The 22,883-nt window shown below is 40.3% G+C and overlaps 1 protein-coding gene across 1 annotated transcript in view; it reads right to left on the bottom strand.

The window, feature by feature from the left end:
* Positions 1-22,883, bottom strand: part of ATR (ATR checkpoint kinase) — a 45,326-nt gene that overhangs the window by 15,803 nt on the left and 6,640 nt on the right. The window contains exons 6-28 of the mRNA XM_081007707.1: positions 22,106-22,294; positions 21,515-21,735; positions 19,264-19,416; positions 17,940-18,141; positions 16,936-17,192; positions 15,091-15,281; positions 14,894-14,994; positions 14,021-14,192; positions 13,047-13,217; positions 12,071-12,265; positions 11,273-11,458; positions 10,543-10,635; positions 10,179-10,309; positions 9,678-9,821; positions 8,700-8,793; positions 7,851-7,976; positions 5,638-5,844; positions 5,066-5,179; positions 3,684-3,799; positions 2,596-2,716; positions 2,357-2,494; positions 972-1,179; positions 419-597 (exon numbers count right to left, since the gene is read on the bottom strand). Of these exons, the coding sequence (XP_080863833.1) occupies positions 419-597; positions 972-1,179; positions 2,357-2,494; positions 2,596-2,716; positions 3,684-3,799; positions 5,066-5,179; positions 5,638-5,844; positions 7,851-7,976; positions 8,700-8,793; positions 9,678-9,821; positions 10,179-10,309; positions 10,543-10,635; positions 11,273-11,458; positions 12,071-12,265; positions 13,047-13,217; positions 14,021-14,192; positions 14,894-14,994; positions 15,091-15,281; positions 16,936-17,192; positions 17,940-18,141; positions 19,264-19,416; positions 21,515-21,735; positions 22,106-22,294 (3,709 nt within the window). The remainder of the gene's footprint in view (positions 1-418; positions 598-971; positions 1,180-2,356; positions 2,495-2,595; positions 2,717-3,683; positions 3,800-5,065; positions 5,180-5,637; positions 5,845-7,850; positions 7,977-8,699; positions 8,794-9,677; positions 9,822-10,178; positions 10,310-10,542; positions 10,636-11,272; positions 11,459-12,070; positions 12,266-13,046; positions 13,218-14,020; positions 14,193-14,893; positions 14,995-15,090; positions 15,282-16,935; positions 17,193-17,939; positions 18,142-19,263; positions 19,417-21,514; positions 21,736-22,105; positions 22,295-22,883) is intronic.

The raw sequence follows: 22,883 nt of genomic DNA, 5'->3' as shown, positions 1-22,883 counted from the left end.
CTGAAAAGTGATCCAAAGTGACTTTTCATGTTTTCTCAGTTTATCAAAACCTACTTTTGCAAATACCGAATTATATTTCTCTTAATATAAAACCTATTTATTGTATCAGCGCACTCAAATGTGAATCAATCTCCCTTCAAATCTCATGCCAATTAGGAGCTCTTGTCTTTCCTACAAACATGGCACAGCCTACCTGAAATGGTGAGGCTCAGGAAAAGTAAGTGGCACTTGCCGTACCAGACAAGTGAGCTTTTTTTTTTACTTTATGCCACAGAGTAAAAGAGGTGGGGACGGACGGACCAAAAACTGGTCACTCACAGCAAACAAAAGCAAAGCAAATAAAGTTACATAGTATAAAAATGGACAGAAAGAAACAGTTTGAAGCACTGAAGTTGAAGAAAGTTCAAGAAAGTTAAACCTGAAGAAATCCGAGGTGCTCCTGAATGTTTTGTTTCTTTTCCGTGATGAATGATTCAAAGTGCATTACTGCTCTTGTGTATGCTTTGGAGCGAAAAGAAGCTGCAGCCAGAGTATCCTGAGGGATGAGGTCAAGAAAACGGACCACGCTTTGATATTCTCCATATTCCTCATTTGGTGCTAGAGAATAAAAAGGGTTGTTTTTTTAAAAAAATGCCATAATTAGAATTAACACTGTAAATGGCTTAGGATCAGGGAATCTTAAAAAGGCCACCTGCACAAGAAGGATGGCCTCAAGGAGCCTATCAATCTTGCAGTGTAGCAGCACCGGAACATTTTTGTTTAGGCAAGTCTATCCAGACGTGGAGCCATGGATGTGTTTTGATCTCTTTCACCGTTAATTGTAATTGTTTTTGACTGTGTTTTTATTGACAGTTTTGATTTTTTTTGTCATTTGCTTAGAGGTTTTACTACAATCAAATAGTGTATAAATTCTGTTAAATGGACAAACAAAACCTTTGCAAGAACAACTGAAACACAAGGGAACTACTAACCTTGAATCTCTGCATGGTCCTTATTTGACTTCCTAGCAGCTTTCTCAGCACTCAGCCTTTGAGATTTATACCTAGCCCAATGCGTTAGATGATCAAGCATGGAGAATACTGTCTGTGTGCTTAAGTGGCTTAGATCTGAAGCGCTATCTTCACATTGTCTTGCAAAAGGGTCGTCGTTTTTCAGAACAGTCATGATTTCAGCAAACACCTGGACAATGTATAATTAAAAAGCAAACTTGGAATTCTTACTGCTGTTATGAAAACCGGCACTACATTTAGAGACTCAGGACTGGTTAATGTTTTTGCCTCATTTGCATGTCACAGCAAACCATAGTTAACAGTTTACTGTGAATAACCTTTCTCTCTGTCTCCACCTTGTTAACAAAACAAAACATTAGTAGTTAGTTAGTCTTCCCAGGACATAAAGCAAAACATTTCCCATCAGATCACCTTTTATAATGCAATCTGAAATGTTATCTGTTCAACATTTGAGCCCCACTGTGTGGTTTTACTCTGCATTCACAAGACATATTCTGTTGGATTTCTGTTGGAAAGGGATCACTGACAATTCAGGTGTGAAGTGAGGAGAAAAAGAAGTTTTCAAGCATGGAACACCCCACTCCTGCTTCTGTTTAAGGGCTCTTCCATATCTGCGTCACCCTAGTGGCTCAGTTTCAACCAGAAAAAGGTACAGCTAAAAATCTATACTTTCTGGAAATTTGTATGACATCTGCCACACTCCCAAACTCTTTCTTTTCCTCCTCTTAGCATAGTGCATCTCAAATTATCAGCTTAGAGTCATGAATGTGTCAGAACTACAATCACACGCACCCACAATTTTATCTATATCTCTGCATTCCCACACATAAATTAGTGGTGTATATGTTCTTATCCTCCAGATTCCATAAATGAAGATCTCCTTTTTCAAATCTTGGGTTGTGTGTATTTTCTGGGTTCCACCCACATGCAAGCACACCTAGAATCAGCATGTGTTGTTTTCCAGCAACATGTTTGGGTCCTCTCTCAGAGGCAGGTATCCTAGGGGAATTGAGTGTAGAGTGGATGCCACAGTCCAGTCAGACACCAACTTGTTTTTCAAAAGCAGAGTGCCAAAAATTAAAAAAAGAATCAGACAAATGTAGTAGGAAGCTGCAATTATCATCAAGAACAGTCATAAACAGTCAGCAACAAGGATTCCACCATGGCTTTGAGATACATAATTTCTAGATTGCTCTTAGGCATGTTGCTAGCTAGCTTTCTCCCTACAACGAAAGTCATAATTCATTGTTGTTTTTTGGACCTGGAACTAAGGGAAGTGACTGGCAAACCACGTACGCAGGGTCATCATAAGTACTTTTGGAGTATACAGGTAAAGGGGCTCTCACCTCTTGCTGATCCTCCTGATTGCATCCCAAAAGAACATAGACAAGAATGTGGGGAAGGAGATAGATTGTCACCTTGAAATCGTTCTTCATCATAATGCTGCAGCAGTTGAAAACCTTACTGGCAAGATCATGTCGCACCTGGAACAAGAATTACACGGCTTAGCATAGCTCTTGGAAATCTGAGGTCAAGGTAACATTGCAAAGTTCATCTAACTGAGGTATGTGCTCATTATTCTTACCTTAGTTATAAGGTAACCAGCCCAGGTTGCTGACCAGTCTGCAAAATTTTTGCCTAATTTGCTTAAGTAAATGGGCTTCTTAACCTTAGTCCAGTTTACAGCCTTCTGGTAACTCTTGTATCTGTAAACAAAATTCCCAAAGCTTGTTGGTATGTGTTAGCTCAACAGAAAAGGAAGACCAATGAAACAACAATGTTCTAGGCATAGGTGTCCACCATTATTGATGTGAGTAACGGCACATCTGCTCTCTGAGGGCAGTAAACGTAAGAGCTCTAAACTTCAGTGAGCTGATAATCCAAGAGGAGTGGCACATAATGGACATGGGGAAGCTATACAAGCATGTAGGTGGCCAAGTGGGAGTAAATAAAGAGAAACTGATGTGATCTACAGAGGTTTTGATGAGCTTTGGAGGAAGGCTTCCAGGAACAAGAGGCCTCCTTGCAAGCTTGGTGAGTTTAGGGGCTGCTTAAGCATTTGACAAGTGAGTCGTGTTTATCCAATTTTGATTTGTTTTAGCTCCAAAGGGAATATTTTGGGTTTTTGTAATTTGGGGGCCTCAGTTTTCTTTTGCCATAACATTTGCTTGTCTTACACAGTCGTACCTTGGTTTTCGAACGGCTTAGTTCCCGAATGTTTTGGCTCCCGAACATCGCAAACTTGGAAGTGACTGTTCCAGTATGCAAACTATTTTTGGAAGCCGAACGTCCGATGGGGCTTCCGTGGCTTCTGACTGGCTGCAGGAATCAGAAGCCACAATTTGGTTTTCAAACATTTTGGAAGTTGAATTGACTTCCGGAACGGATTCCGTTCGACTTCCAAGGTACAACTGTACTGTCTTTTTCATCTTATTAAACTTGTTCCTTGTTTCATAAACCTGGTGTGGTCTCAGCCTATTATAAACACTCTGATCTCAAGCCTAGAGCTTTAATATCATGCTATCCAAGGAAGCTTCAGAGAGACTTTGGGGGCCTTTTGGAGGTTGTCTGAGAAGGGTTAGCCTGGTAAATAATAATTAATCTCTTCTCTGGTGGCAGTGAGTACTCAAACAGCAGCCTGAGACTTGGCTGGGATGTGGTCATCACACATACCGTGTACTTAAATGAGGTTCCAATATTTCCTGAATATGATCAGGAAACATTTTCCAAAGCTTGCCTCCTGAGCTGTCAGTGGTTGTCTCCCTACAATCATAGATAGAAAGCAACTCCTAAAAAGAGAGAGAGCAAGTTTTACATGAATACATTAGCACTGTACAGAATAAACTATTCAACATGAATTACTCTTAAGCAATGAAACAGAAAATGAAAACTTCCATTGCCTCATCCATGCTAGACACACTAATCCAGTTTAAGACATCACTGCAAAACCCTGGTCTGGCTGTCAGGACTGTACCTCAGGTGGCCCCTCCTCTTCACCACTCCCAATTACCTTTCTCACTGTTAGTTTGCATTTCTTAGTACAGAAAGTATTGATCTGACGTGTAAAGATTTTTCCTATTCTGATTAGTTCAGGAGGGTTCTAGAAGGTTTCTTTCTACGTCAAAGAAACAGGCAGAAGGTTTCTGATGTTTAGGTTATTCCTTCTGGGAAGCTGAGTGCAGCTGGTTTAAGCTGGTTCTGTTATCCTTTCTGTCAAGATCATGCTAACCGTTACAGTCAGGTCAGGAGGAGCCTGGGTTTCATTCACTTTCTCTTTCTCTTTGTTGTGGTGCGGTGTTCTGTATTTTATAGTGTTATGGTTTAGTCTTATTATAAGTTAAGTTTAAGTTAAGTCTGCTGCAACTGGATTTCTTATGGACTGTGCCAGTCCTGAATGTATTGGATTTGTGGCAATTATGCTCATTTGCCTTCAGTAGCAGTAAAAGCTCTGCTGGATGAAGTACAATTGCCTCTGGTTATTTTTTGGGGAACTCTGCTCCATGTTTAAGTTTTTCCTCCTCCAGACGACACTCACCACCATATTTGCAATCTTTATACTATTTTAATACATTCCTTTATTTAAAAGCATTTGTATCATGTTACTATTTTTAAAAAAATATACAACAGTCCCAAAAACAAGCAATATATCATGAAAACAAAACTCAACCTAAAAGCATATAAAAGCAAATGAAACAGATTCAAACACATAAAACAGGTCCAGAAGAAGCCCGGGCAAAAAGATAAATCTTGACAAGGCATCTGAAGCAATGAAGAAAACGTTGTGGTTATCTGATACAGACAAATGATGGGCAATATATACATATAACATAGATTGCTTTCAAATGAGAGTTGCAAACCAGATTTTGAACAGGAATTATCGTAAAGCAAAGGTTTTCTGCAATTGGTATTTGGATCGAAGCTCCCAGCTGAAGCTACTTAAGCCAATAAAAGAGAGGGTGGTGAAACCTTACTGGCCAGATCAATCTCAAGCACCTTTTTTCCTTTTGGTAAAAAGGCAGTTGTCAATACCGTTTTATCAAACAAACCTTCCTTACCTGAATGGCATATGATGCAGAATCTTGAGCCCGGACGTTATCAGCATAAGCAAGGAATGCTCTTGTCAACTCCATGAATAACCCATAAGCAAAATCTGGATCGTCTACACCAGTCTTAGGGGAAAGCAGAAAGATTTCTTAGATGAGCTGCTTTGTTGATATCCTCTCCCTGGTCACTACCAAAATCTAGTTTCAAATTGGGATTAAGAAATGATGGGGGCTGGGAGTCCTCCAGGGTCACTGAAGTCACACCATGACTTTCAATGAGAGTCATAACGCTTGGGTCAAAGGCATTCAGCAAAACAACTCTACCGACCCAGAGCAGCCCAAGAAGGGGCAAGGAAAGATGGTAACAGACTACAGCAGCTCCCCCTTTCCTATGCTATGAAGCTGGGAAAGGACCCCCTTCATCCTTTAGTTAGAAACCGCCACATATAAAAAAAAGTTCATTCAGAAGTATGTTGTGTGAGCAGAGCAGCAGCATTGCATACAACCCTATACAACTACCGATTTCTCCTTGCCTTGATACAAAGATACCTGCTACATGAGATGCCGGTATTAGCATTCCTTACCACAAATGTAAGCCCTTTTCCTTGGTTGTTGCTTGTTGAGAAGTCCAGCCTGCCTGGATCTATAGCTCCCAGTTCACCTAAACATTCTCCACAAAGTAGCCGGGCATGAGAATTCACATCCTGACAGCCAATTAGAAGGGCAGTCACCAGCTGGGAAATAACTGGCTCCACAGTTTCGCTATCCGTTGCATATTTTATCAGCTTCTCCTAAGAGGGAGGGGGGGGGAAGAGCAAGTTATACATGCATACTTCATATTCCAATGTGATACCATATTAATTATTTTGTTACTTATTTAATTCATATACCAGCCTTCCTCCTAAAGGAGTCCCGGGCAGCAAACACACAAGCAATAAAACAATTAGAACATCTAAGCACAATTCTAGTACAGACGCAGATATAATTATTAATGTCTTCTTTTTATGTAGCACAGTTATAAGGAAAATAAAAACTCAGTACAGTTAGTGCTACGAACTTATTGTGTTTTACGGAAAAACTAGGCCCTAGACACCAAATGAAATAGACACAAGATGGGGCCCTTATACCAGGTCAGTTATTAACCCATCCAACTCAGGCTATGTATACACTATACAATGGTACCTCAGTTTTCGAACGTAATCGGTTCTGGAAGACCATTTGAGTTCCGATACGTTTGAAAACCGAAGCATTTACTTCTGGAAGCATTTACTTCCAGAAAACTCAAAACAGAAGCTGCGTAGCATGTTTGACTTCGGAAAAGTGGTTGAAAACCGAAGCATTTACTTCCGGGTTTTCAGCGTTTGAAAACCAAAACGTTCAACTTCCGAGACGTTTGAAAACCAAGGTACCACTGTACATTTAAAGTACATGACTTCACCCAAAGAATCCTAGGACCTGGAAGGTAATAAACTACCATTCCCAGGATTCTTTGGGTAAGAGTCATGTGATTTAAATTTATGGCTTGCCCATCACCTCAGTGGCTGTCAAGGGTCTCTGATTGTAGCATGTGGGGTTGACACTTCTGAATGCACAGAATGAATCAACCAACAGGGCAACCAAAGTGGTTTCCATCTTGAATCCAGGCCAGAAAACAGATTAGAATAAATCTTAAATGCTCGGTATCCTCCACAAGTGACTAAAGGAGCTCTCTTTCTCTTATCCAAGCTAAATCAGTGCTGGGCAATCCAATGAATGGTCTCAAAAACAAAAGGCGAACATTAGAGAATGTGTGGGGGAATGCTCCCTATTGTCCAGTAATTACTCTGCGAGTACAATTGTGCACATTAAGGTGGAATTAAGAAACAGATACTTTTAAAAGCCAAGGAGAAAGAATGCACCACATACAACAAATCTGTCTTCTCTTGTCAGGCTGACACTGAAAACGACAAGCTCCTTTACTGTGTGACTGGTAATTGAATATCACATAATTTATCTAGTATAGATCACCTTTCTCAGCGATGCTGACAAGAGAAAGGAAGAAACAGACATTATACTGCAAATGATTGAGTGCTTTGGAACCCTGGATAAAATAGAAATACTCTCTTTCTTTGGTGGGAGCAAAAGAAGTCTATTCGGATAAAGATCAGAATTAACAATGTGGCAGGGGGCGGGGATGGCTTCACTGTAGGATTCTTAGAATGCAAGCTAAGTTTACATTTCTTTCATTCTAAAATCAAACCAGTAGCTTTGTTAATATGAAATTAAGAGAAATTCATCACAAAGGCAATAACTTGGCTTATTCTTAATTGCATTCATATTCATAACGTGGTTTTAGAATCAATGGTGTAGTTTTACGATTCTAGATACATGGTGTGATTATTTGCAGAACAATCCTACATGTCTATTCAGATGCAAGTGCTGCTAATTTTAATGGTAAAAGGTAAAGGTACAGCTTCCGGGTCATGTGGCCAGCATGACTAAGCCACTTCTGGCGAACCAGAGCAGTGCACAGAAACGCCGTTTACCTCCCCACCGGAGCAGTACCTATTTATCTACTTGCACTTTGACCTGCTTTTGAACTGCTAGGTTGGCAGGAGCAGGGACCGAGCAACGGGAGCTCACCCCGTCGCGGGGATTCGAACCGCTGACCTGATCAGCAAGTCCTAGGTTCTGTGGTTTAACCCACAGCGCCACACGCGTCCCATATTTCAATGGTACTTACTCCCAAATAAATGCGTACAGAATTGCAGTGCTAGCTACCCATCTTAGAGCCTTTGAGCTTTACAGTTTTACTTACTTGGTTTTTATATAATGTTTCTTTCAGGCTGGTGAGAGCATGAATCCGAACATCTACATTCTCGTGCTGAATAGCCTTCATGGAGAGCTGTAGCGCTGTCTGCAGGTCTGTGCTCCTGGAAGTCTCCTAAGGCAAAATACATCTGAGTACATGTTTCAATGAACAAACCCATTGTTAAATGTACACACAGTGGGGGATTATCCAACATTAATCAAACTGAAGTCCGTTGATTTCAATGAGTCTACTCCAATTTAGTTGAGTATAACCCCCAGTTGGTTTTGGTGGGAAAAGGGAAGTGGTCTGTGCCATATTATATTGTTCGTACCATGTTTATGCTTGTCTATCATTAGGACAAACAGCATAAGGGAATCTTACAGGTAAATTTTCAAAAAAAATTCTCCCACTAGTAGTGTTTGCACATTATGGTAAATAATAGTTCATGGTTTAGTATGAGCATCATGGTTGCTCCCACTTTACTTCTCCCCTAGTGTAAGCAACAAATCCCGATCCCCAATTTATGGGATTATGGTTTGTTTTGCTTCTAACAAATCATAATTAGTAATCCAGCAGCAAACCTTGTCTTCACATTGTAGTTTGGAACAAAACAAACCACCTTTCCTGGTTCCGACAAAACGCTAAGGCAGGGCTCACGGTTACTCTTCGAATTAGAGGAGGAATGAAGCGAGAATTATCTACATGTTCACTGTAAACCATTGGTTTAACATAGCATGCTAATTGAGCCACTTTTATTTACACAAACACTGGACTGATGTAACCCTTTGGACATCATAGATATCCAACACCCCACTTCCAACTTCAAATGATATCAAAACATCACAAAATCTATACCTTCCTATATTCCTGAAGAACGACTTGAATGTCTTTTAGTTCAGGATGGTCAGGCAGAAAATATATTTCATGTAGAAAATCCTGTACTGCATTCCTAATGAATAAAACAAAATCTCTTACAAAACACTCATGCACATTTTTTTTTAAAAAAAACCCCCGCAGTACACTGAAATAATAATAATAATAATAATAATAATTTAAAAACAAACTAAAAGGGAGCTATTTATATAAACATCAAGACCCACTATTGTTCCAACACATATTTGTTCACTGATTTGGTTAGAATTAGCAAAACTGAAGTAAAAAATCTAGAGATCTTTTATTTTTGTATTCAGATACAGATTTAGACAGAGATTTTTTTCAGGGGGAACTCACAGGAACTCCTTTCTGGCACCTCTCAAGTGGGCACCATTGCTATTCTAAGAGAACGAGGGAGGTGTTCATGGTGAGCACCTCTTTTTCTAGAAAAATAACACTGGATTCAGATATATAAAAGCTGGGTTTTGACAAGAGAATCACCTTGTACCCCTACTCTCCAATGCTCTGCTGTTTGCTGCTGACAGGGGTGGGGGAGGGAGGAAAGTTAAAATAAAAAGAAGTGGCAGACAGCATGGGCTTCCCATGAACCTGAATGAAAATGTTGTATTCCCCCCCCCCCATCTGTGAAAGGACCCCTTTCCAATTTAGCACCTGTGAAAGGGATTTTGCAACCGTGTTTCCTGGGGGAGAAACTTCAGGCCCTTCCACACACCTATCAGAATAATTAATACTGAACAGCAAATTTGTAGAATAAATTATGCAAAACAAATAATGCAAAGTTTCTCCTTTATGCAGGTCACAAAATTAAAATTACCTTACTACAGATTTATTTATTTTTTAACACCAGAATAGACACAATTTTGGCTGCAGCTCTTCTCTAAACTGACTGTCGGTACGATACCACCAAAATCATTATTAAAATGTTTTATGTTAGAATACCTGTTCTCAACGATAAGAAAATGGAATACGGCTGCTGTTTCTTTCGGCTGAATATGTATGAGGGGCAGCAGAGCTACTATCACGTGACTGAGAAGGGAGCCAAGGTGACTTTGATCCAAGCAGCGCACAAAGCAGTCCCAAGCCCTAAACAAAGAGGACAATTTTTTTTTAAAAAAAAAATCTCAGCATCATAACATACAGAGCATGGCTATATATTTCTCAGTACACAGACACCCCCAAAAAATAATCATGAGATTTCTGCGCCATAATTATTTGCTGTTACTCACACAGGGATTCACCAGAAGTCACAATAAAGCACTTAGACCAGTGATGGCCAAACTTGGCCCTCCAGCTGTTTCGGGACCACAATTCCCATCATCCCTGACCACTGGTCCTGTTAGCTAGGGATGATGGGAGTTGTAGTCCCAAAACAGCTGGAGGGCCAAGTTTGGCCATAACTGCCTTAGACTGTAGTCATAAATCAGTGCACAGTGTTCTTACCTGCAGCACAACTCGGGGAAATCATCCTTGTATCTCAGCCCCGTCCTGAGTGTTGTCATCATCTTCACTCTTACTGCACTTATATGTTTGGGGCCCATAAGCTTCATTAAAGCCATCAAGCTATTTAAGGCCTGCAATTGAGAAGAAGAAAAAAGAAGAATTATTTTTAACAACCAAGCTGCATGATAAAAGTATGCAACTGTTCACCACCCTTTATTCTCTTTTGAATTTGGACTTCTATCTTTTTCCGCCAGGCCTCAAAGAAATTTAGCACTGTCCCAGCTTCGTCCTTAATCCCAGAATTGTACCCGTGTCAAATGAAGCTCCACATAGGGGTTCTACCACCCAGACGGAGTTCACTCACCATTTTCTTATCTTCAATTCCTATGCTGGAGCTTAACAACTGCATGTTGAAGAAGGCCAAGATGCCCAGCAATTTTGGTTGCAGGTAATCAGCCTAGATAGTCATAAAAATAGTATTCTGAAAATATTCCATTTTAAAACACATTACTAAGAGAACCCCACAGCACATCCACTCTTTAAATATATAGTTGATGTGCAAAATAATGTACGGTAAAATACTACCTTTGCACACCCACTCTGGAAAATTAGAACTTCCCAGGGTCCAATGAACTGCTGATCTTTCTTAATCAAGGAGTTCATGCTTTCAAACATAACCTGGTTGGTCCAGTGCAGTTCTGCATTTAAACAAAGCTAATCTGCTTGGGATGTTATGTCCATAACTAATTACTTCCCACTAGTAACTTCCATAGCAAAAAACCCACAACCAGCTGCTTGTTCAATCTGCTGGTTTTGTTCACGATATTAAGCTCTTCTGAAAGATTCACTCATATCCTTCTTGTGGGCTTCCCAAAGGTATCTGTCTGGTTACTATGGGAACAGAACGCTGTACTAGATGGATCTTTGGTCTTATCCCACAAGGCTCCCTTTTAATGTTCTGAAAACTCTTCCTGAAATGCAAAGAAACTCTCCCTCTCTTCTGTATACTTAATGGCATACCATAATACAAGAACAAAAGCCATCCTTTCCTTCTAAAACGATACAAAGAAAACTGTGATGGCACTGCTACTTGCCATTCGTTCGGGAGAGGTGATGTCCTTTGGTCCCTGATATGGGTCATCGTTGGAGGCAAATGAAGCCAGAATCGACAAACCATTGAAGACCTGCTGGTAGTGCTCTCCTATACGTAGCAATAATTCATTATGCAATCCCTGGTAGTCCTGTCTCAGCAAACTTCCAAGTTCGATTTCGGTTTCATTCTATGGAACGCAAATGAAAAACAAACAAAGAAATAAGGAATAGACCAGGCATATGCACAACGATAAGAGATAATAATACAGAAATGCAAACCCCTAGTCAAGGATTTTAGTGAACAACTGCTATCAACACACATCAAGAAAAGATCTTGGTGCACAAGTTGGTTTTGGTTATGGACAGTGCCATTCAAAGGTGGTAACAGGCCCAGGTCAGATGGAAAATGTAGGCCTCATTTCAATAATCTTTACCCAAGGGCCCCTTTGCCTCTACCAGGGAGATTCAGAGTAGGGACCCTCAAAATCGTAGGCCCATGCCAATTAGCCCACTTGCTCTGCCCCAATCTAGACTGGTTATGGATCTAGAAACAGCAGAAACTGTTGACTGAGAATTTTTCTTGACCAGATTAATTTTAGGCATATATTTTTGGTTTCTTGGCTTGTTTGAACCCAGACTACTTTAGGCCCACCAAAAATATTCATTATGCTAATAACATGCTTGCACTGAGTTCTTATCTTGAGAATATAAGTCACTTATTTGTGTGCTTCAATATAATCCCCAACCTAATTATTCTTATTTTCCCAAAGTTTCATAGACCAAGTGCAAAACATAACTACCTTGAGATAGTGGAGTGCTCGCTCGAGCTCATCTTTACTACAGAAGCAGACTAGATGAGAGAAGATGTACTTGAAGTTGTTGATGAGGATCTCTCTGCGGTTTACATTTAGCTGTTTCGCTATCGTTCGAATAAGCACAGAGGCTGCAGGGCTGGCCTTGGCAGCAAGGTCAGGCAGAAGAACTTGGAGAGTCCGCTGGCAAAATAGAGAGACAGCCAAAATGAGCTTTGACACCTCATTTCCTTCCCCTTGTGCAGGTAAAGGTGCACATTTGCTTGTGGTTAAGAGTGATAAGCTCCAAACTTACTGGCCTGAAAGGGCACATACAGAAAGCCAGACAAATAACTTTTCAACAATGATGAAAACCTCAAACAACCAACACTGGGAAATCCCTACAGTTAGTAAGTTTCATGGGTTTATTTAGAAAAGAACTGGCATCTTTCACAAAACACAACAGACTCCAAGCTAAAATAACCCTTCCTATAAAAATGCGGAAGAAGGCAAAATATGTGGCAGAGGGAAAGGCCTGTGGGAAAAAGGAAACCTTTTTCTCGGCTCCCCTTTTGCTTGGGGAAATAAGCTACCTCGCAGTTGTTGCTGGGGTGATAAAATGGGTGTGTGGGTAGCAGAACCACATATAGCACCTTCAGCTCCTTGCGGAGAAAGGTGAGCTAAAAATGTAATAAATGAAAAAAAAATGTAGGAATCTTACCAATCTGCATAATCATCCCCAGCAATACCAACAATTTATGAAGGAAGAATTGAGAAAACTGAGATGGGAAACACATGCGAAGACTTATTCTTACTCTGGAACAGGCACCCCCAAACTCGGCCCTCCAGCTGTTTTGGGGCTGCAATTCCCATCATCCCTGACCACTGGTCCTGTTAGCTAGGGATGATGGGAGTTGTAGTCCCAAAACATCTGGAGGGCCAAGTTTGGGGATGGCTGCTCTGGAATATACCATCATCAACTTACACTGAGAAAACGATTGAGGTCTGGAAAATCAAAAACATTGGCAATTTCAGATAACATGTCCAGGGCAGCTTCCCTTTGATGAGCAATTTCTTGTTTCTGTACTTCGCTGCTTTGGCCGGGAGTGTTACAAATCATTGCCGACTGCCTGGAGTGCAGAGATTCCACTAAAAACTAAGCATCGAGAGATACATTTCACTGTTATTACTCTCATACAGAAATTAGAATTCTTACTTCAGGACAATTATGCCAGACATAAACATTTAGCTGACTAAAGAGCAATGGTATTGGTTTTTGTTCTTTACAATCTGGAGCCGCTTACAGTTCTGCTAATGAATGTTGTCCCCACCAGAAAACTCCTGCCAAACGCAAAACAATTAAGATCCAACTCTCCTGCCAACGCTGACAATATTAGCATAGCATAGCTTTGACTTTAGAATCGTCTTTGTCTTTGCCCAAGACTGAACAAAATTCTCCAGGTCTCCAGCCATGACTAAGAGACAAGAGTGGGCTGCAGGGTCACCCCCCTTTATTTATTTATTTATTTTTTAAAATCATTTTTATTGATTTTCCAGTAAAAACAGCCAGTTAACATATCCATCATAATCCAATTAAAAACAACAAACTAAAAAAACCAAACCAAATTACCGTCATATATATATATATATATATATATGAATGAACCCATGTCTCCACTCATGCTAACTGCTTTCATTTTATACCATCATTAAGTTTACATCTACACCAACCAAGGGTCCTCCTTTAACCAAGGTTTGCAAGCCATGGTTAACATGAATCATGGTTAGGGTTGGCGTATGTGTAACTCTTAACTACAATCCTTCCCCACAGTAGGCAAGAGGAATATGTGTACATTAGGGGAGAAGTTGGGGGCACATGATCTTGTAGCCCTCTACGGCACGTTAAGCAATTAAAAGGTTAATGCAATGTATTCTTCCTATATTATTCGGGCTTCTTACCTGACAGATTGGTTTCTTGTATTGACTGAAAAAGGCTTGCAGCTTTATAGACTTGGTGGCAGCCAAAGCTCTGATTTCTGTATATGCTGCTCCAGCCACAGAGGCTGATTTGGACAACAAGCAATGCAACAAGTGCAAGAGTGCAAAGGGCACCAAGCTCCCTTTCGTTGCCCTTACAAAGTAAAAGGGGGGAAAGACAGACATTGCTTGAAAGTAACACCAATGCACTAGATAATTCATGCCTGAAACCTTTCAAGTAAAGACATTTATCACAGATTTGAATTGATTCTACATATGTGCTGGTTTATTTTTATTTATTTTTAAAAATCGAATCCTTTTTTATATGTGCATAAGTTTTCTCTGGGTGGCGCTGTGGGTTAAACCACAGAGCCTAGGACTTGCTGATCAGAAGGTCGCGGTTCGAATCCCTGCGACGGGGTGAGCTTTCGTTGCTCAGTCCCTGCCCCTCCAACCTAGCAGTCCGAAAGCACGTCAAAGTGCAAGTAGATAAATAGGTATTGCTCCGACGGGAAGGTAAACGGCATTTCTGTGTGCTGCTCTGGTTTGCCAGAAGCGGCTTAGTCATGCTGGCCACATGACATGGAAGCTGTACGCCGGCTCCCTCGGACAATAAAGCGAGATGAGCGCCGCAACCCCAGAGTCGGTCACGACCGGACCTAATGGTCAGGGCTCCCTTTACCTTTAAGTTTTCGCTGTCATTATATACAAAATTGTTCTGTAAATTGCTACGGGATGCCTCATGGAAAGTGATTCATAAAGAAAGTAACTGATAAGAATATTCCATAACTCAGAATAAGTCTCCTGAAACCAGAATACTTAAGAGAAGTTAGAAAAGAAGACACTAAAATGTACCTTCCAATGTCACCCGTTGTGAGAATCAATGTATCCTTCAGCTCACTATTTTTTGATATTTTAGCATTTGTGTAGGCTTCTTTCATTCTCGAAACGAAGAGCTGAAACAGCAAATTTGAAACAATATGCATTCATTATTGTGATTACATATCAAGGTTGCTCTCTCTTTCAGGCTTCAAGATGCTTAAGAAATTCACCTCTTTAATGAAATCTTCCTCAGAGTCTGAAGAATCCAGTATGTATTTGATGCAGCCACTAAAGGCCATTCTTACATCTTTGTCGGGATCTTCCATTAGCTTTAAGAAAGCCCCAACAATCACTTTTACATTTAATTCATCTTTTTTGAAGTCCAGGTGTTTACAAAGGAGAGGAATGTTCTCTATTAATACTAGAAGAGCAAGTAACAGAAACAACACATTCAGCAATTTTCATTTATCGTAAGACCAAAGTTAACACGACATGGTGCAATACCATATTTTATACATCTTAAAATTTCTTTTTTTAAAAAATCAAACATGTGTAATTTGGGTTACCTCAAATTACAATCATGTTCACAAAAGATAAAAATATTTAAGACAGACTATGAAGTTCACTCACAAATATTTTGACCACATTATTAAGTACTTTTTGAAAAAACAACAACATTCTAGTTTAGATTTCAAAACCTGGATAACACATACAGATTAGACAGAATATATTGCATCTCCTCTTACATTTTAGCGCAGGAGACCACGGGCCACATTGATTAACAAGCCCTGTCCTTCTGGCAGGACAAGGAAGTTGCCTTCCTTATTTCCTGGTTGAATAACTTGAAATGTAAGAAGTACCATGGATTCGCCTTACAGTGAGACATAGGGAGGGACAGTAGAGACCCAGAAAGTTGGATGTTATTTGCTCTTCCATTTCTCAGTGTAAGGGTTCCAGGGAAGAACTACCTTTCAGAGTATTGCAAAAGAACAATGTCAATCAACATTTGGTGATCTCCTTCTACCGGTCCACAACAGAAAGTGTCCTTTCATACTGCATCACGGTATGGTACGCTGGTTTGACATCAACTGATAGGAAGCGCCTACAGAGGGTGGTGAACACAGCACAAGATATTATGGGCTGTCCCGTGAATCCGCTGGATGAAATAGCGGAAGAACGTTGCCTCAGGAGAGTGAGGAAAATTCTCAGGGATGATTCACACCCTGGCCGGCACTTTCTTGATCTCCTGCCCTCAGGCAGAAGATATAGAAGCATGATTAGTCGCACCAACAGGGTAAAGAACAGCTTCTATCCATGGGCTGTTAGGAACTGAATGAAAAGATAACAACAAGGCAACTGACTTTTGGATTTGGTGGGTGTGCGTCAGTAAATGAGGGGAATTAAGACTAAGAGAGCTGAGTGGGGGGTGCTCGTGTAATCTCACTGTATACAAGTTGTACAAGTGACAATAAAGTATTTCAATCAATTTCAATTTCCCAAGAAGAACAGCATCTGCTACACTGAAAGCAGCACACTGACTCTTGTACTGTGGAAGGGTCAGCAATGAGACCCTGTTGCAGAAGCCACTGGGATGCTCTCTCATTTCCCAAAGAAAGAGGTATCCTTCTCACCAGCCATGCTTCACACCTTGCAGGTGTGCCTCCCTATCAACTCTTTGATCCAGAAGAATGGACAGAAAGCTCTTGCAATCAAGGAACCCCGCACAAACATCCACGCTTCCATACCTGTCACTGGATCAACTTTAACATCTGCTAATAGTAAACGTAGGTGCTATGGCAGCTAAGTAGCCAAATCAGAATTATTGAGGGTGCTCAGTCTACTCAGGTGCCACAAAATTTTTGAGGGTCTTTTGTGGGCGGGAGTGGGAAAGAGGGCAACTGAAAACAACAAAGAGAGATGGAATGGAGACTCCCAAAAGAAGGTACAACTGGCTGGCGCATAGAATAAGAGCGCTTCACATTATTATGTTGTGTTTACCAAGTAAAATAACACTGCAGAAACAACATGCAAAAAAGAGACAGGAAAACAATATAGCGTATGTTTAAAGAACTTACCAAGCTTGACTGAACTGGCTACATTGCTTTCAAGAAGACTTAAAAATGGCGTAAAGACATCTGCTCTTACAGCACACATTTGCTCAGAAGAAGTCACGATAACTTTGCTACACAGGATGTCACAACTTTGGGGCTCGATGCCAGGTTTAGTTGTGGAAGGTCTTATACTGAAGTTGCCAGAAAGACAGCAAGCCAGTTTTCCAATGATGCTGGCATAAGCTTTTTGGACTAATAGAGATTCATCCCCTATGTGGTCTCTGAAATAAAAAGAAGGGTCCGGTGCCTTTTCTACATATAACATTATTTTTAAAACAGTAAATGCTGCTGGATGTATCACTTTCAAAAGAAACCTAAGAGTGGTATCCAATTAAGTACTTCTGTTAAGACAAGGATTTCCACTTGTGCCATAGGACGTGCCCTCTCTCTCTCACTCCTCTCCTGAGGGTTGCGGAAAATCCAAGAAATATTTAGGGCAGCATATGGGAAGGAGTAAGAAGGGAAGTTCTATTGCACAGCTGAAAGCCCTTGCATTAGTGGAGCTGCATCCAGACACCCTAGCAGGTCCAGAAAAGGAATACAGTGGTACCTCGGGTTACATACGCTTCAGGTTACATGAACTTCAGGTTACAGACTCCGCTAACCCAGAAATAGTGCTTCAGGTTAAGAAGTTTGCTTCAGGATAAGAACAGAAATCTTGCTCTGGCGGCACGGCAGCAGCAGGAGGCCCCATTAGCTAAAGTGGTGCTTCAGGTTAAGAACGGACATCTGGAACAAATTAAGTACTTAACCCAAGGTACCATGTACAAAGACACTCATGTTATGGAACACACTTCCTATATATGGGCGACAGAAGAAGTGGCATCGCCTGTCATACATTTCTATCCTCTCTACCATATCCCACCTCAGCTGCACCACTCATATTTGACAAGGCCTTTGTACATCTATTAGCTGGCAGATCATTCTTCCTTTCCCCAATTTTATTTGGAATTAAAACCACTACTTACAGGAAAGATCCAAGCAAAGGGGTGGAGGATTTTACATCTGACTGGTGTAACAGGAAAGGAAACCCTTTAACGCAATTAGCTCTGATAATTTCATGCGGACTCTGCAGGGTACGCTGATATAAAGAATCCCTCCACTTCAGATGTAATAATCTTCGTGGAATCAGAGAAAGAAGAAACACGCAATTTGACTGAATCTCAGGTGCTAAAAGGAATAAAAAAATACAAAAGCAGTGTAAGGACAAGCATCTAGCCATTTTTAGATGGCACCCACATATTTTATTTTAAAAAATTATAAACCACTTGCTAAAAACAAATAACAAAAATCATCTCCAAGCAGTATACAAGTCTAATCATATACAAAAGATGACTAAAATACACAAGCCAACTGTATATACATACACCATCAATAAATATATAGATCAATAAAGCATTGAAAACAAATTTACACCTCGTAACACCCCTAATTATCAAACTGCTGCAAGTTCAGAAGCACAACAGTATATTATTTCATACCGAGAGGACTGCAGTCATTAAGGCCAATATTTTAAAAGCTAAAGCTAAATAAATGGTTACACAGGCCAGGACACATTATATCCTTGATTTTCCACAAATAGTATATGGAGTTTTAAGTATTCAAACTGGAAAGTGTCTTTTCAGTGGAGGACAGCAGAGTTATCCAAGTGCAAGTGGCCAGTTATTCACACTCTGACATCTTTGTCTTAATGCGGTATGCTGGCCATGGGGCTCTCTATGTACTTGGCACAGAGGCTTCAGTTGTGGGGAAAGTAGTGTGGTTAGAAAACTGACTGGAACTAGAAGACTGGAACATACCTCACCAGTCTTAACACAAATGCACCCGCTCCCAGTCCATTTTCAGGCACGAGTCAAAGTGTTGGTTCTAACCTTTAAACACTGTGAACAGCCTTATTTCCATGCATAAACCAGTCTCAGTATTCATCTCATCCCTCAACACATTGATCTTTCAAGGTAAGTCAGGTGATGACCCAAGACAGGGCCTTTTCGCCTATGGCACCCTGACTCTGGAATGCTCTCCTGAGAGACTTGCCTGGGACTGACATTAAATATCTTTTAAGATGAAGCCCTTTCTATTTGCCCAGACCTTTTACACATTTTAGTGTTGGCTGTGTTTTAACTTAAATGTCGCTGGCATATTTTGTAAACTGTTCTGTTTTTTTTTTATTTTGTTGTTCCATCACCACTGTTGTTTTTCTTTGCTGATAGCCACTTCTAGAAACCTTGGAGGGAATGATAGGGTGGAAACATGAATAAATTTCGAAGCAAAATGTAGGTTTTTTTTACTTACAAAAATGGCTTGAAGTATGTTTACTCAATACCAGAAGATCTGAATTAAGTGCAGGCAACTTGAATGAAGGGTCACTGGAGTAGCTGGAAATCCATGGCAGACATAGTATTCCAAGTAAATTTTCAATAATCTCATCACTAAGCTGGATTTTTACTTTTAGGGGAGGGAAAAAACAAACACAAATTCAGGTGGCTTATGAAACAGATCTACACTGCTGATAAAATGACGGTATCATGTCATTGCTAAGGTAAAGGTACAGGACCCCTGGACGGTTAAGTCCAAAGGGTGTGACGCTCATTTCGCTTTTCAGGCCGAGGGAGCCGGTGTTTGTCCACTGACAGCTTTCCGGGTCATATGGCCAGCATGACTAAACCGCTTCTGGCACAACGGGACACCGAAACGGAAACCAGAGCGCATGGAAACACCATTTATCTTCCCGCCGCAGCGGTACCTATTTATCTACTTGCACTGATGTGCTTTCGAACTGCTAGGTTGGCAAGAGCAGGGACTGAGCAATGGGAGCTCACCCCGTTGTGGGGATTCGAACTGCCAACCTTCTGATCGGCAAGCTCTAGGCTCTGTGGTTTAAACAAAGGTTAAAATACTAAAACGGATTAACATTTCCTCAGGTTTATAGGCATCTGGGTAGGCTTGTCTAAACAAGATTGTTTTTATCAGGCACCGAAAGGAGTATAGCAAATATGCTTGCTTGATATTAAAACGAACCTAGTAGAAAACTTTTGCAGTGTGCAAATAGTATGGAAAATGGCAAATAAAAACAGCTTCTTTTTTTTAAAAAAATCATTGTCTTTTACTCACTTTCACTTAAAGAGTAAAATGCCAAGAACTGCAGGGTCACAGATAATTTATGTACACAAGTTTAGCCAGCACAGGCACTACACAACAATTGGACTCACTTTTTAAAGATGCTTTCGAACTGCTAGGTTGGCAGGAACTGGGACAGAGCAACAGGAGCTCACTCTGTCGTGGGGATTTGAACTGCTGACCTTCCGATTGGCACTGACCACAGTGCCAGACCACATACTTGCCATGCCTCAAGTCTCAAATTTAATCCCTGGCACATTAATATGAAAGCATCCTAGTTACGCTGTGAAGACCTCTGACTGAAGACTTTAGAAGCCAGCTGTCTGTCAGAGCAGACAGATCTGGGCTAAATAGACCAATGGCCCAAATCAGAATAAAAGTATCTGTACAGTGATATCTCAGGTTAAGTACTTAATTCGTTCCGGAGGTCCGTTCTTAACCTGAAACTGTTCTTAACCTGAAGCACCACTTTAGCTAATGGGGCCTCCTGCTGCCGCCGCACCGCCAGAGCTCGATTTCTGTTCTTATCCTGAAGCAAAGTTCTTAACCTGAAGCACTATTTCTGGGTTAGCGGAGTCTGTAACCTGAAGCGTATGTAACCCGAGGTACCACTCTACTGGAACTGAATTGATTTTATATGTGTGGTGGTGGAGTTTTAAACTGTGTGTGTGAATATACATACACTTGTTTTTATGCAATTGTTCTATATATGTTTCTATATGTTTCAGGATGCCTCATGGGAAGTGTTTCATGAGTGAAATAAGTAAGTAAGTAAGTAAGTAGTAGTAGTAATAATAATAATAATAATAATAATAATAATAATAGGGGGGTTCCACAGCTGCTTATTTTTACATTGTCCAGTGAGATACAAATTAGTTGCTAAGTAGTAAATGCCATCACCATTTAGTAAATTCAAGGATTGTATATACTTTTGTTCAAAAGATTATAAACCATTAATTTATTTCTGGTATCAGCCTTAACCATTTAGTGTTCTCAACAAAATTATTCTCTCTTATTGCAAAACTATTATGCTTCTGTTTCCTGAACCGTTACAATTTAATATAGCAATTCTATTTGGCAGTTGCAGCAAATTCTCAACATTTGCCGATCCATTCTTTACTTCTTTGATTATATTGTCAATTCAATTATGACAACACAATCAATCCATCAATCATGTTATTTGTATGCTGCCTTTCTAGAGTTAAAACTATACTCAAGGCAGCTTACAACACATAAAAATTTACATAGCTACAAACATAGCAAAGGTAGTCATAAACAATAAACAAAACATCAAAAAGTATACAACCAAATTGAACAATGTTCTATGAGAACTAATGGCACCATTTATCCTTTATTAGGTACTAGCTAAATAACAGCATTTTTTTCAGAAGAATAACAACTGTTATTACGTTAAATGGCACCTTACCTTGCATATAAAGTAAAGCATCAATTATTTTCACGACTCTTTGAATCACTGGTTCTAGGTCAACTATCCGTGAAGCAGGATCTAAAAGCTTCCAACAAGCTTTAAGTGCTCTCATGATAAATTCTGCTGATATCCAGGTTAACTGGACATGCTCCCCTGATTCTGAAGGCCAAACAGTATTATTATGTTTATGGTTGCGTAAACCAACTTGATGGTGTATGCTGTTAAAGAAAAGAAGTCAGCTGGTTACTGAAATGGCTTAATCATATGACATGTTTGATTTCAGTCAACTGCTGTTCTCACAGCTCAAGAACGGTGTCTAATCACGTCTCAGATCTGCAAAGAATCCTTACACAACACAATCCATTTTACAGTTCTGCCACATGTCCAAATCTTCAAAATGCACTCAAAGCCCTCTCCTGCATAAAAGATCTAGATTTAAGCTACGTGGAAGAGCATGTTTTAAAAATACCTTTTAGCCAATGCAAAGGCTGACCTACCAATGAGCAGGGTGAGTTTTTGTACACAATGTCTGGTCAACAAATCCACTGTCATTATAACTTTGTAGTTTACAAAGACCGGTAATTTTACCTGCTGAAATTTTGTGTAGAATGCACTGTGCACAAGACACCTAGTTGAATTATTAAAGCAATTCCCTCTATGCTTTGTAGAAATTCCACCGGAAGAGGGTCTTGTTCCAAAAGCAAGAGGAGAGATTCCACTTTCTTGATTATAGCGCTCCACAGTGTGCTCTTCATTTTCATATTCACAGGACCGGGGCTACAAACCAATCAATTTTAGAACAATGTAAATAATGTTATAAAATAAGAATGTTTTAGAATCATAGAATTTGTAGAGTGGGAAGGGACCACAAAGGTCATTTAGTCCAATCCCCTGCAATGCAGAAATATTCTGCCCAATACAGGGCTTGAACCCATGTCCCTGAGATTAGGAGTCCCATGCTCTACTGACTGAGCTATCCCTTTAAAAAGAAATTTGTATGGTGCTATACAGTGCTTTTTTCGGGGCGGATTCTGGGGGACGCATACCCCTAAACATTTTGTGAATCTAAGTTTGGCCTCATTGAGGGGCCATATTTCAATATGAGTAGGAAAATGAGAGTACCCCTAAACATTTTTTAGGGGGGGAAAAGCACTGGTGCTATACAGTACAAACTGACAGATGTATCCAATGTTAGTCCTATTCAGAATAGACCCACTTAAATTAATGAACCTGTTTGTAACATCCGTTAATTTAAAATGGTTGTATCCAACAAAATTGGCTCATTAGTGCAAGAAATTCTGCTTGCACAACAGAACTACTCCTTTCTCTCCTCTCCCTATATGCCTCCCCCCACCCATCCAAATCT

The sequence above is a fragment of the Podarcis pityusensis genome, assembly GCF_964106645.2.
Source record: "Podarcis pityusensis genome assembly, chromosome: 5".
NCBI lineage: Eukaryota > Metazoa > Chordata > Lepidosauria > Squamata > Lacertidae > Podarcis > Podarcis pityusensis.
Note: the sequence above shows the minus strand (reverse complement) of the source record. Positions and strands in the feature narration are given on the sequence as shown.